This window comes from Pseudorasbora parva, chromosome 1, assembly GCF_024679245.1.
Source record: "Pseudorasbora parva isolate DD20220531a chromosome 1, ASM2467924v1, whole genome shotgun sequence".
In the NCBI taxonomy this organism is placed as follows: domain Eukaryota; kingdom Metazoa; phylum Chordata; class Actinopteri; order Cypriniformes; family Gobionidae; genus Pseudorasbora; species Pseudorasbora parva.
In genome coordinates, this window is record NC_090172.1 from 12535764 (window position 1) to 12549231 (window position 13468).

Sequence of the window (13468 nt, forward strand, 5' to 3'; positions counted from 1 at the left end):
CTCTATCCTTAGAAGACAGTTTAAATTATGACATGATGAAAGCTGGAATCCTGCGTGCTTATGAGCTAGTACCAGAAGCTAATAGGCAGCGGTTTAGAGGCCACAAAAAGCAGTTTAGTCAGTCGTTCGTTGAATTCGCCAAAGAGAAAGGCGTTCTATTTGACAAGTGGTGCGTGTCTAGTAAAGTCACTGATTTTAAGACACTACGGGAACTTATTCTTTTAGAAGAATTTAAGAACTGTATTCCCGAACGTATTGTTGTTTATTTAAATGAGCAAAAGGTGACTTCTTTGCCTCAAGCTTCTGTCTTTGCAGATGAATTTGCGCTGACACATAAGAACGTATTTACCACCGTTCGTTCTGATAAAATCATGTCTGTTCCTCTGCCTAACCAGTCACGACCGAAAACAAGTGTTCCAATTTCGAAGTCAAAGGAAGATCGAGAATGTTTTTATTGCCATAAGCCTGGTCATTTAATTGCCGACTGTGCTGTACTTAAACGAAAGCATCAGGGATCTGCGACCAAGAGCGTTGGTTTTGTAAAGGCTATTGATGACAGTGTTGAGTGTGATAAATCAGATTCTAGTTATGAACCGTTCCTGATGGAAGGGTTAATTTCCATTTCAGGTAGGCCTACAGAACAGGTGAGAATTAAAATGCTCCGTGACACTGGTACTACGCAATCCTCAGTTCACTGAGCAGACTTTTTGCGGCAGTAATGTGTTAGTACAGGGTATAGAGATGGGTCTCGTCACAGTTCCGTTACATAATGTGCATTTGCAATCTGAGTTATGTACTGGGTTTGTGAAAGTAGGTGTTCGTGAATGTTTGCCTGTGAAAGGGGTAGAATTTATTCTCGGTAATGATGGTAAATGGTAAATGGACTGCATTTATATAGCGCTTTTATCCAAAGCGCTTTACATTTTTGCCTCACATTCACCCATTCATAAACCGACGGCGATGTCAGCCATGCAAGGCGCCATCCAGCTCATCGGGAGCATGCTGGGGTTAGGTGTCTTGCTCATGGACACTTCGACACTTGGTCAGGTGGAACCGGGGATCGAACCACCAACCTTTCGGTTTGTAGACAATCTACATGAACCACTGAGCCACTGCCGCCCCGATCTGGCTGGTGGGAAGGTTTTTCCCGTGTTGGAGGTTTTCGATAACCCTGTGGTAGATCAAGCTGATGAGTTATCCGAGATGTACCCTGAAATCTTTCCGGTTTGCGCTGTTACCCGAGCTCAGGCTCGTAAGAAAGATGTGTTTGATTTGTCATCGTCTTTTATTGCACCTATATTTGCCAATGATGTTTTGCCGCTTGTGGAAAAGAAGGCTGTTGAGTCCTCTCCTGTCCGTTCGCACTGTTTGAAGTTGCCTGTGACGCGTGAGAGAATTATTTCGTCACAGACTGCAGATTTGACTTTGCGGAAATGTTTCTCTGCGGCTGTTTCCTTGGAGGAAGCACAACAGAGAAAATCTGCTTACTTCGTTGAAAATGGCTTACTGATGCGTAAGTGGTGTCCTGACATTAAGGATGATTCGGAATGGAGTGTGGTGTACCAAATTGTCATTCCTTCGTGTTACCGTCAGCAAGTTTTGTCATTAGCTCATGATTATGATCTATCTGGACATTTAGGAATTAAGAAAACATATAATCGGATTCTGAGGCATTTCTTTTGGCCTCGCCTGAAAACTGATGTTGCTCATTTTTGCTGCACCTGTCACACTTGTCAGATTATGGGCAAACCGAACCAGGTAATTCCTTCTGCGCCTCTCGTCCCTATTCCAGTGGTAGGAGAACCGTTTGAGCATGTAATCGTTGATTGCGTGGGTCCTTTGCCTAAAACTAGAAACGGTAATAAATTTCTTTTAACGATCATGTGTAGTGCTACACGTTTCCCTGAGGCAATTCCGCTGAGGAAGATTACATCACCGGTGGTTACTAAAGCACTTGTGAGATTTTTTTCAACATTTAGTTTACCGAAAATTGTGCAAACTGATCAGGGCACTAATTTTCTCTCTAAACTCTTTTCACAAGTTCTAACCACATTGAATATTTCTCACAGAATTGCGAGCGCTTACCATCCAGAGAGTCAAGGTGCGCTCGAACGTTTCCATCAAAAGTTGAAAGCGATGCTTAGAAAGTACTGCATGGATACAGGTAAAGACTGGGACGAGGGTGTACCGTTGGTTTTATTTGCAGCTAGAGAGGCTGTGCAGGAAAGCCTTGGCTTTAGTCCCGCTGAGCTTGTGTTCGGACATACCGTCCGAGGTCCTCTAAAAATGCTCAAAGAAAGTATTCTGTCCTTCGATTCCAGTTCTGAAATGAATGTATTGGATTATGTCAGTAAATTCCGTGAGCGCTTACATAAAGCTTGTTCTCTGGCGAGAGATTCATTGACTATTGCTCAGAAAAATATGAAATGTCGGTTTGATCGTAAATCCGTGCAGCGCTATTTTCAAGAAGGAGAGCAGGTGTTGGTATTACTTCCAGTTGTAGGTTCTGCTTTATCTGCACGTTTTTCCGGCCCTTACGAGGTGTCGAAGAAGTTGAGTGACACAGATTATGTGGTTTGTACCCCTGACAGAAAAAGAAAGTCTCGTGTGTGCCATGTGAACATGTTAAAAGCATATCATCGCAGGGAATCTCCTCAGATGGAAGTTTCTGCTGCTGCTGATGTCCCAGCTCCTGTTCCATCTCCCGTAGCTACAGCCTGTGGTGAAGTGACTGCTACTGGTGATGTTGATGCTGAGGATGATGGTATAGGGACCCGTCATGCTTATCAACAATGTGCTAGACTCAAGAATTCTGAGGTATTAAGTGTATTACCATCTCACTTACAACATTTATGTGAAGAACAACGGAGTGATATTATGCATCTGATTAATGAGTTCCCTTTTCTGTTTAATGATGTTCCTTCTCGCACTTCAGTTCTGCAGCATGATATTAATGTGGGTGATGCTACTCCTTTGAAGCAACACGCGTATCGTGTGAACGCCACGAAGAGAGCGGTCATGCGAGACGAGGTTGAGTATCTGCTGAAGCACGGACTTGCTAAGTTTAGTTGTAGTCCTTGGAGTTCACCATGCCTATTAGTCCCGAAGAGTGATGGCACCGCTCGATTTTGTACTGACTATCGGAAGGTAAATGCAGTTACCATTCCAGACTGTTTTCCTCTGCCGCGCATGGAGGATTGCGTGGACAATCTTGGCTCTGCTCGCTATGTCAGTAAGTTAGATCTACTAAAGGGATATTGGCAAGTGCCTCTTACCTCCCGTGCCTCTGATATCTCAGCTTTTGTGACTCCTGATAGTTTTTTACAATACTCTGTGATGGCTTTCGGAATGCGCAACGCTCCCGCTACTTTTCAGCGACTTATAAACATCGTACTTTCTGGGGTACCAAACTGTAATGCTTATTTGGACGATTTAGTAGTGTATTCTACTGACTGGTCAGAACATGTATCTCTGTTACGGACTGTATTTGAGCGTCTTGCTAGAGCTTCTCTGACCTTGAATTTGGTCAAGTGTGAGTTTGCCCAAGCAACTATTACCTATCTTGGTAAAGAAGTGGGTCAAGGTCAAGTGCGCCCGTTAGAAGCGAAAGTGACAGCCATAGCTGAATTTCCGATTCCAACTACCCGGCGAGAACTTCGCAGATTTTTGGGTATGGCTGGCTATTACCGTAGCTTCTGTAAGAATTTTTCAATCATTGCGGAACCTTTAACATCGCTCTTGAGTCCATACTGTCAGTTTCAGTGGTCTGACAATTGTCAGCATGCGTTTACTTCGATCAAGACTCTTCTGTGTAACGCTCCTGTCTTGATGGCTCCTAATCTTGCATCTGAGTTTAAACTAGAGGTGGATGCCAGTGCGGTTGGTGCTGGAGCCGTGCTTTTGCAGGAGGATGAGAATGGGATCGACCATCCTGTCTGCTACTTTTCGCGTAAGTTCAACAGACATCAAATTAACTACTCGACGATCGAGAAGGAAACATTAGCACTGCTTATGGCCCTTCAATATTTTGATGTGTATGTTGGGTCTAACTGTCCAGTTATTGTATTTACAGATCACAACCCTCTGGTATTTTTGTCGCGTATGTACAATCAGAATCAACGCTTAATGCGTTGGTCCCTGATCGTACAGAGTTACCATTTGGTAATAAAACACAAGAGAGGTGCGGAGAACGTGTTTGCTGATGCCCTCTCTAGGGTGTAATTGTGCTATGTTATTGGATGAACAACATATATATGTAATTTCATATATAGTTTGTTTTTATGGGTGGGAGTGTTACGGTCTGCGAGTGTATTAGATATTTTGTCTGCCTTTCTTCTCTGTGGTTGTGCTGTCTTGCTCTGTCTTGCTCTTAGGTCTCTGCTGATTGGAGGATGCGACTGTCACTCTTCATCAAGGTGCCGTCTCTGCAGCCAATCAAGTGCCGCCCTGGTGGATAAATTCTCCCAGCGTGTCCAGATTTCGGTTTTACTTTCTACATTTTTCTTTGGTTAGAAGGTTAGTGGGTTTTGGGGAATTTAGTTTAGGAACTCTTTTTGTTTTATTCCTTTCTCTAATTTGGCGCCACCACGTTCCTTTTTCCCCATTAGTTTATTTGTATCTTTACCTTATATTCCATTTAATGCATTGTAAATAGCGCATACACACTAATTAGTGGCTTCGGCTTTTGGGAATTAATAAACCAATTGGCATTATCAATTTCTGTGTCTGGTCTCTTCTGCTGCCCGCTCCACTAAATATATTTTAATATTTAAATGTTACGTGCTGACCCTAGACCTTTAAAAGTTCGTAACAGTGAACAAAAATGGCTTTGTGAAAAACGTACATTTTAGCATACATTGCAATCAAATGACCATTTATAATAGTACAATATAATAGTTTTTTTGACCCACTTAAAGGTGCACTATGTAGTATTTCTGCAGTAAAATGTCCAAAAACAACTAGGTCGATGTTATATATTTTGTTCAGTTGAGTACCTACAATATCCCAAATGTTTCCAACTATTTGTAAATTGTGAGAAAATAGCTATTTTAACTAAGGACAGGGACGTTTCAGCATAGCGCTTGAGGAAGTCGCCTGTCAATTGCGTCATATCTGCGCTACCCTCGGTTTCGGGTTTTATTTGGCAGGACTGCTTTACTCTTAGCAGTGTGAACAAGTGAACGCACAGAGTAACGTCATAACATCATTTTCAACACACTTAAATGTATCTAATATGATAAACAGAGCTGCATTACCTCATAATCATAACCGGAAGAGCGGATCAGTGCAGGCGCCCGGCGACTGTGTCGCGTCCCGTCATAATAAAAGTCCCGGTGTTTGCGAGGCGGGTATTTGTTTAACAATCGCTCGAGCGGCCGTACTCAGCTCCACAACACTCTGTCCTGCTCTGCTTTACACTACAGTAACGTTAATAACCGCATGCATGAACGTGATTTCTGCCCGAGTCCTATTTTCCACCGGCGAAGACCACGTCCCAAGATGCTGCGCTCAAACTTTGCGTCATCAAACTGCGCATTTGTTTTGAATAGGCGCCATCCAGTGGACGGAAAGTTGCACCTTTAATTAGGACTTAAGTAGCCTACATTTTTATATGTAAATTCATAATTGCATATATTGTCTTCAAATATAGTTAGTGTGTACTGCTAAATGAACTGACAAGCATTTATGGTAAACTAAAATATTATTTAATGTAATTTCTATTGAAACTTGTCATGAATTTTAATATATTTGTAATTATGCATTTGTAATGATGACGTCGCAGTTCAGTACATTTAAAATATATTAACTTTACATGTAATATCATATAACACACTACAGTTAAAATTATAATCAAGTACTTAAAGGGTTAGTTCACCCAAAAATGAAAATTATTTCATTATTTACTCACTCTCATGTCGTTGGACACCCGTAACACCTTCGTTCATCTTCGGAACACAAATGAAGATATTTTTGTTGAAAGCTGATGGCTGAGAAAGGCTTCAGATAGGCCTCCATTGACATTCAGTACATTTACACTAACCCACTCACAAGACCCATAAAGACTGCGTTACAAAGTCCATCTCACTACAGTGGCTGTACAATAATTTTACAATGCGACAAAAATAGTTATTGTGCACACAAAAATCAAAATAAAGACTTTATCCACTAAGTTATTGACGTGAACTTGACGAGAATATGACGCAGCTCCACCGTTCGAATACATGACCCAGAAGAGTAGGAGCGCCACTATCGCGTGAGTTCCAGGTGAGTTCAAGTCAGGGACCTACATGGAAGACAATATCTTGGTGGATAAAGTCATTATTTAGATTTTTTTTGCACACAAAAACTATTTTCGTCGCTTCGTAAAATTATTGTACAGGCACTGTAGTAAGATGGACTTTGTAACTAAGTCTTAATGGGTCTTGTGAGTGGGTCAGTGGGAATATACTGAATGCCAATGGAGGCCTATCTGAAGCCTTTCTCAGCCATCAGCTTTCAACAAAAATATCTTCATTTGTGTTTCGAAGATGAACTAAGGTGTTACGGGTGTCCAACGACATGAGGGTGAGTAATTAAGGAAATAATTTTAATCTTTGGGTGAACTAACCCTTTAACATGTGCTTTAGTATGTAAGCCAACACATCAAAATGAGTGTACTTTAAAGTACAACAAAGCTAAATTATTGAAACAAAAATGATTTGAAGTTATTAAAGCAGTCAGTGCCCTCTACTGATCTCTTGGTTCCTTGTCACTGTAAGTATTATTTCCCTTTGACGGCTGCTTTGAGCATACAGTAAAAATAGAGAGTTTATTAGAGACAGCTATATCCTGCAACAAGCCACCAAAAATGGAGACTATTTTAAAAACCCTAATGCTATAAATTTAACTTTTAAAACAAATGTGAATTTAACATATTTTAACACATTTTTCCATAGTAGTGGTTGCAGTGACATTTAGATTTGAATCATTTTCCAATGACTTCTAATTGCTGCCTTCCCCGAAATTCTACAAATTGAAAGGGACATTCAGAGGATTGGTTTAAAAAGGTCTGAGTAAAGAAAATAACATGCATGCATGCACACCCATATGCATTTTAAAAGAGAGCCTGCAGAGTTGTAACTGCTCAACTAACAAGGGGCAGCACTGAACAGATGGCCCAGAGACAGCGTCTTGATTTAAGGCTGTATAATACCCCTTATCCCAACCAGCCCTAGCCTGGCCCCCATCTGTCCAAAGCTTTGCACTCATTTTAAAATGTCAATGCAATTCATGCCTTGATTCGTATCTTTTAAAGCTTTCCGAATTTGCTTATGGATGGGAGGCTGGTTGTAGATCAGCTTATTTTTAAAAAAGGCAGTGTTTACAGGAGAAGGGCTTATACGGGAGTAGGGGAAAATGAAACCTCCCTGAGGAAGAGAGGCATAGAGCCACCCTGTATCCAAGACAAAACAATAAAAAGGAAGCTGAGCTGATGTACAAAACCCCAACAGCTGAAACCACTCAATATAGCAATATAGCTAAATACATTATATACTGTATTATTGAGACAGGTGTTGTGACAGTTTTCAATACATTAACATAAAAAAATGACATTTAAGGATGTCTCTTAGTCTCTGTGTTGATGTCAACAGTCACGTCACACACCTTTCTGCCTCCATCAGGGCCGTAGCTAGGGTATCCGGGGCCCCTGAGAATCGCCACCACTTTTCTCCCCTCTAGCGATGGCCCTGGGCCCCGAGTTTGGTTAACGGATGTCTCTCCTGGACGGCTCTCCATGTGAGATTCTCGTCAGGAGGGATCTTCTGTCTCAAGCAGGGGGCACGATTTATCATCCCCAAACGAGTATAGGAATTGCGGGTTTGGCCCTTGATGGGGATCGACCGATATTCTGCAGGGCTATCCTCCTCAACTTTGAAGATTTACGTGGTGGCCTGCAAGCCATGCAAGGGTCCCGCCTTGGCATTTAGGTATGATACTAGAACATCTGTTCACAGTACCCTTCGAGACTACTGAGTCTGTTGCAGAGAAATTTCTTGCAGTAAAGTCTATTTTATTGGCTATCATGTCTCTTAAGAGAATAGGAGATCTTCAGGCTCTGTCTTTTCCCTCTTCATGCTTTGAATTAGCTCCCGGCATGATTAAAGCCTTTTTGTAGACCGGGATACGTGCCTAAGGCTCCGACCAAGGTTGCACGATCAAAAGTTGCAAGCCTCTTGTCCTCTGACATTCCAGCCTTTAGACCAGGAGAAGCAGAATTTGTTGTGTCCAGTAAAAGTACTGGTTGCTTTTTGTCAACAGAGCTGCCCTGTGGAGGAAGTCTGATCAGTTTTGGTTCTGTTTTGGGTTGCCTAGGAAAGGTTCACCAGCAACCAAGCAGACTATGAGCAAGTGGAAAGTCAAGGCTATTTCTCTTGCTAATGAGGCATGCTGTTGTTCTTCAGCTATGGCTGTCAGAGCAAACTCTACAAGGAGTATGGTGGCTTCAAAAGCCTTATTGTCAGGGTTATCACTTCAAGAAATATGTGATGTGGATACATTTGTGAGGTTTTACAACCTAGACTTGTACTCCACTCTGGGGTCCCAGGTGCTTTAGTCCTAGATTTGTGCTTGCCATGATAGGACAGGCACATGTCAGTATAGCGTATTGGGTATAAACATTCCCATACCATCTACGTCAGACGCAGTGTTGAGTTTCCTCAAAGAGAATGTCCCAGGTTACAACCATGGTTTCCTGAGAAGTAACAGAGATGCTACATTGCATTACCATACTCCCTGCATGCCTGTGATCGACTTGCTTTGGCCAATCATAAGCTGACATTCTTTTTGCTTTATTGAGCTTCCTGGTTGTGACTTCACATGCTATTAGCTGACGTCCCGCAATGCCATTGGACTAATTTCATATGTGCTTCATGACGCTATTATAGCAATCATAGGCATTCCGATAGCATCTATGTCAGATGCAGTGTTTCATTCCTTTCTAAGCGAACCATGGTTACAGTTGTAACAGAAGTTTTTCTCTGTAATCAAGATTATGATTTCTAAATCTGTTTAGTTTTGTACACATTCCAGCCTTTAGTTAACAAAATGCTCCTGTTGTTTTACAATTAATTGCAGTGTTAAAATACTCAGTAATATATATCTACAGATCTCATCTGTACTTGTGGAAACTGCACTTATAGATTTCGCAATGAAGCTAAAAATGCTAAAATGAAGCTTTATATGTTTTAAAATGTATAAGTCATTGAGAAAGTACCTATCTGAGGGCTTATTTAATATCTCAATGCAAATAATGGCTTGCTGTAGCAGCAGTGGTCTAAACTTATAACATTAAGTACACAATTAATTTAAAAATACATTTACCGCATAATGTTTTGTGGTATCATTAAGAAACACTTACTCTTAGTAATGGAGTTATGGAGGCTCAGAGCTCTGGAGTTTCTTTCTGCACTTTCCATACAAGCAGATCTCATGGTCACATCACTGACTGATGGCCGCTCATCAGTCCCCTGATCAGACTCAAACTAGAAAGAGAGGAAGGATCAAACAATCAATAAGTAGGAGTGGGCAGTGAAATTACCTAAATATTATGGTAATTGTATTTAACAAAATAGTTAAAATAAAATAAACTTAAAAATAAACTTAAAAGCTTACAATAAACTTCAATATTATAAATTGTGATAGTATGTGTGTAGTAATGATGCATTATTTTAAATTAAATATATTAATTAAATATGTTACAAATTAAAGGTTATTTATTTATTTCATGGATGCAAACAAAATGTAAAGATAATCATACATCATTATACAGGTCCTTCTCAAAAAAATTGCATATTGTGATAAAGTTCATTATTTTCCATTATGTAATGATAAAAATTAAAATTTCATATATTTTAGATTCATTGCACACCAACTGAAATATTTCAGGTCTTTTATTGTTTTAATACTGATGATTTTGGCATACAGCTCATGAAAACTTGAGGGGATGTGGAAACTTTAAGATTAATAGATTTAGAACAACAAGGAAAAGACTTTGTTTATCAATATGTGGAGTTAAATTGTGGAATAAAACAGATGAAAATTTAAAGCAATGCTCCAACATATTCCTCTTTAAAAAAAAATGTATAGAGAAAATATTCTTAAGAAGTATCAAGAAGTACTGTAGGAAAATGGGAGCGCTCCTTTGTTAAGAGTTATAACATTTGTTAGTGGTTATTTTGAATTTATGCATGTATGCATATGGCATGTGGAGGTATGTGTATGTGTCGGTGGATATAGGGGTATAGGTATATATATGGGTGTATGTATGTATAAATACAAATGTGTACATGAGTATGTATATGTGTTGATGTATATATGTGTATGAGTAGGCGTAGGCATATGCATGTTATTTAAAGAAAAATAATAATTAAAGGGGTAGGAGTATATAAGTTTTACTTCTTCCTACTCCTTTTTCGTTCATGAGATAGAATTAATTAATTTTTTTCTCTTTCACCTTTACTTGTTTCTTTTAAATAATGTCTGAACATTATTGTATTTTTATTTCTCTCATGTTCGAAAATAAACAAAAATAAATAAATAAATAAAACCCAAAATCTCAAAAAATTAGCATATTTCATCCGACCAATAAAAGAAAAGTGTTTTTAATACAAAAAAGTCAACCTTTAAATAATTATGTTCAGTTCTGCACTCAATACTTGGTCGGGAATCCTTTTGCAGAAATGACTGCTTCAATGCGGCGTGGCATGGAGACAATCAGCCTGTGGCACTGCTGAGGTGTTATGGAGGCCCAGGAGTGTTGGGTCTTGTGTCTCTCAACTTTCTCCTCACAATATCCCACAGATTCTCTATGGGGTTCAGGTCAGGAGAGTTGGCAGGCCAATTGAGCACAGTAATACCATGGTCAGTAAACCATTTACCAGTGGTTTTGGCACTGTGAGCAGGTGCCAGATCGTGCTGAAAAACAAAATCTTCATCTCCATAAAGCTTTTCAACAGATAGAAGCATGAAGTGCTCCAACATCTCCTGATAGCTAGCTGCATTGACCCTGCCCTTGATAAAACACAGTGGACCAACACCAGCAGCTGACATGGCACCCCAGGCCATTACTGACTGTGGGTACTTGACACTGGACTTCAGGCATTTTGGCATTTCCTTCTCCCCAGTCTTCCTCCAGACCCTGGCACCTTGATTTCCGAATGACATGCAAAATTTGCTTTCATCCGAAAAAAGTACTTTGGACCACTGAGCAACAGTCCAGTGCTGCCTCTCTGTAGCCCAAAAGTGGCTTGACCTCGGGAATGCGGCATCTGTATCCCATTTCCTGCACACGCCTGTGCCCGGTGGCTCTGGATGTTTTTACTCCAGACTCAGTCCACTGCTTCCGCAGGTCCCCCAAGGTCTGGAATCGGTCCTTCTCCACAATCTTCCTCAGGGTCCGGTAACCTCTTGTCCTTGTGCAGCGTTTTTTCCACACTTTTTCCTTCCCACAGACTTCCCACTGAGGTGCCTTGATACAGCACTCTGGGAACAGCCTATTCGTTCAGAAATGTATTTCTGTGTCTTTTCCTCTCGCTTGAGGGTGTCAATGATGGCCTTCTCGACAGCGCTCAGGTTGGCAGTTTTACCCATGATTGCGGTTTTGAGTAATGAACCAGGCTGGGAGTTTTTAAAAGCCTCAGGAATCTTTTGCAGGTGTTTAGAGTTAATTAGTTGATTCAGATGATTAGGTTAATAGCTCGTTTAGAGAACCTTTTCATGATATGCAATTTTTTTGAGATAGGAATTTTGGGTTTTCATGAGCTGTATGCCAAAATCATCAGTATTAAAACAATAAAAGACCTAAAATATTTCAGTTGGAGTGCAATGAATCTAAAATATATGAAAGTTAAATTTTTATCATTACATTATGGAAAATAATGAACTTTATGACAATATGCTAATTTTTTGAGAAGGACATGTATAAGTAATTAAATAAATAAACTAATATATATATATATATATATATATATATATATATATATATATATATATATATATATATATATATTTATTTAATGTATTTTAATTGTGTTTGATGGATCAAAAAGTTCAGATAATTAATAGATAATTGTCCCTTTCACGAAATACTGGGTAGATAAAAATTGTAGTCAGTAACTTATTCCAAATTACATAACCAAAAATTGTAGTTAGTAACATAATTACATTACATGTTTAAGGTAATATAACTAGACTACTTTTAGATTACTTTTGACCTAACTCATTTATCACATTGATTTGAATAGGATTATCTTGTACCTCCTTACCTAAAATCGTTTAATGCACAGCTAACTGTAGATTATCCCACTTGTACCATTGTCATTTGCCAACATTGGCAACTTAAAGCCATTGATGTAATGAAGGGTAAAATTCATTAGTTGCAGCTCATTATTTCCAGCGTTCTACTCACTTTGAATCAGACACAGATATTGTGTAATATTAAATTAATTTGAATTACTGATTTATGGCATTTATTTTAAATAATTATCAAGAGCGTGAGTGAGAGAGAGAGATGCATACCTGCGTCTGTTAGTCTCTTTCTCTATTAGCAACAAAGCTACTGAAATCTGAAATTACTTCAGAATAGTGACGCTCGCTAGCCCTCGTTGGTGAGAAATATATTTTATCACTAAAAGTCATGGGGCAGCATTGATAACAAGTTTCTGTACTCCTTAATGTTTCTGTGTGAGTGATGTATGCGTCTGTGTGCTTTAATAAAAACGTCTCTGTTATATATGGTAACCCTCGTTCCCTGAAGGAGGGAACGGAGACGTACGTCGGACGTACCGTCGAATTGGAGTACGTCCAATGAGCCCTATCAGCTTCGAGATATAGAAAACGGACCAATGAACATTGGCGTGCATGCATGCTTTGCACATCACACCCCGCCCCACAGGCGTGGCCCCAACCATTATAGGCGGGGGAGCAACACCAAACTGAGCTCTGCCGAGGGAAAAACACGAGCTCGCCGTAAGGAGCCGTACCGTGGAAGAATACACATATGGGACCGCCGTGGGGGTCACAACATATGGAACCCAGTCTAACACAAGTTCCACAATGCGTATGAGTGTTAGACCTGGCGCCAGACGCTCCGCCACGTCTGACTGCCGCAGGTTGCGGAGGACTCGACAGGGTTCGCCATACTGGCAAACTCGAGTGGAGCAGATAAGCGCACGTATCCATTCCATGGGGAAGGGAGTGGCCCAGCAAGCTGACACTTAGAACAGCCACTTCGGTGGCTATTCTGACTATGGGAAGTGAGTACACGGGAAGATATTGGCTCTACACGCAGACTATAGAATCTAGCGAACGTGTAGGGTGTTTCTCGATCGTGTCTTTCACCAGTAGGACTGCGATCTCCGCCTGAAGCACAGGGGCACCCTCCTTCGACACGGAGGTGAAGTGGACACCCCCACAAGGCAAGACAAACATT

The 13468-nt window shown here is 40.4% G+C and overlaps 1 protein-coding gene across 6 annotated transcripts in view; it reads right to left on the reverse strand.

The window, feature by feature from the left end:
* sipa1 (signal-induced proliferation-associated 1) overlaps nucleotides 1–13468 on the reverse strand; it is an 84466-nt gene that overhangs the window by 12673 nt on the left and 58325 nt on the right. For all 6 annotated transcript variants that reach the window (XR_010899193.1, XM_067424800.1, XM_067424723.1 and 3 more), the window contains one exon: nucleotides 9398–9521. Coding sequence is in view for 5 of the 6 variants with exons in the window: in XM_067424800.1 (XP_067280901.1) it covers nucleotides 9398–9521 (124 nt within the window). In the remaining variant the exon portion in view is untranslated. The remainder of the gene's footprint in view (nucleotides 1–9397; nucleotides 9522–13468) is intronic.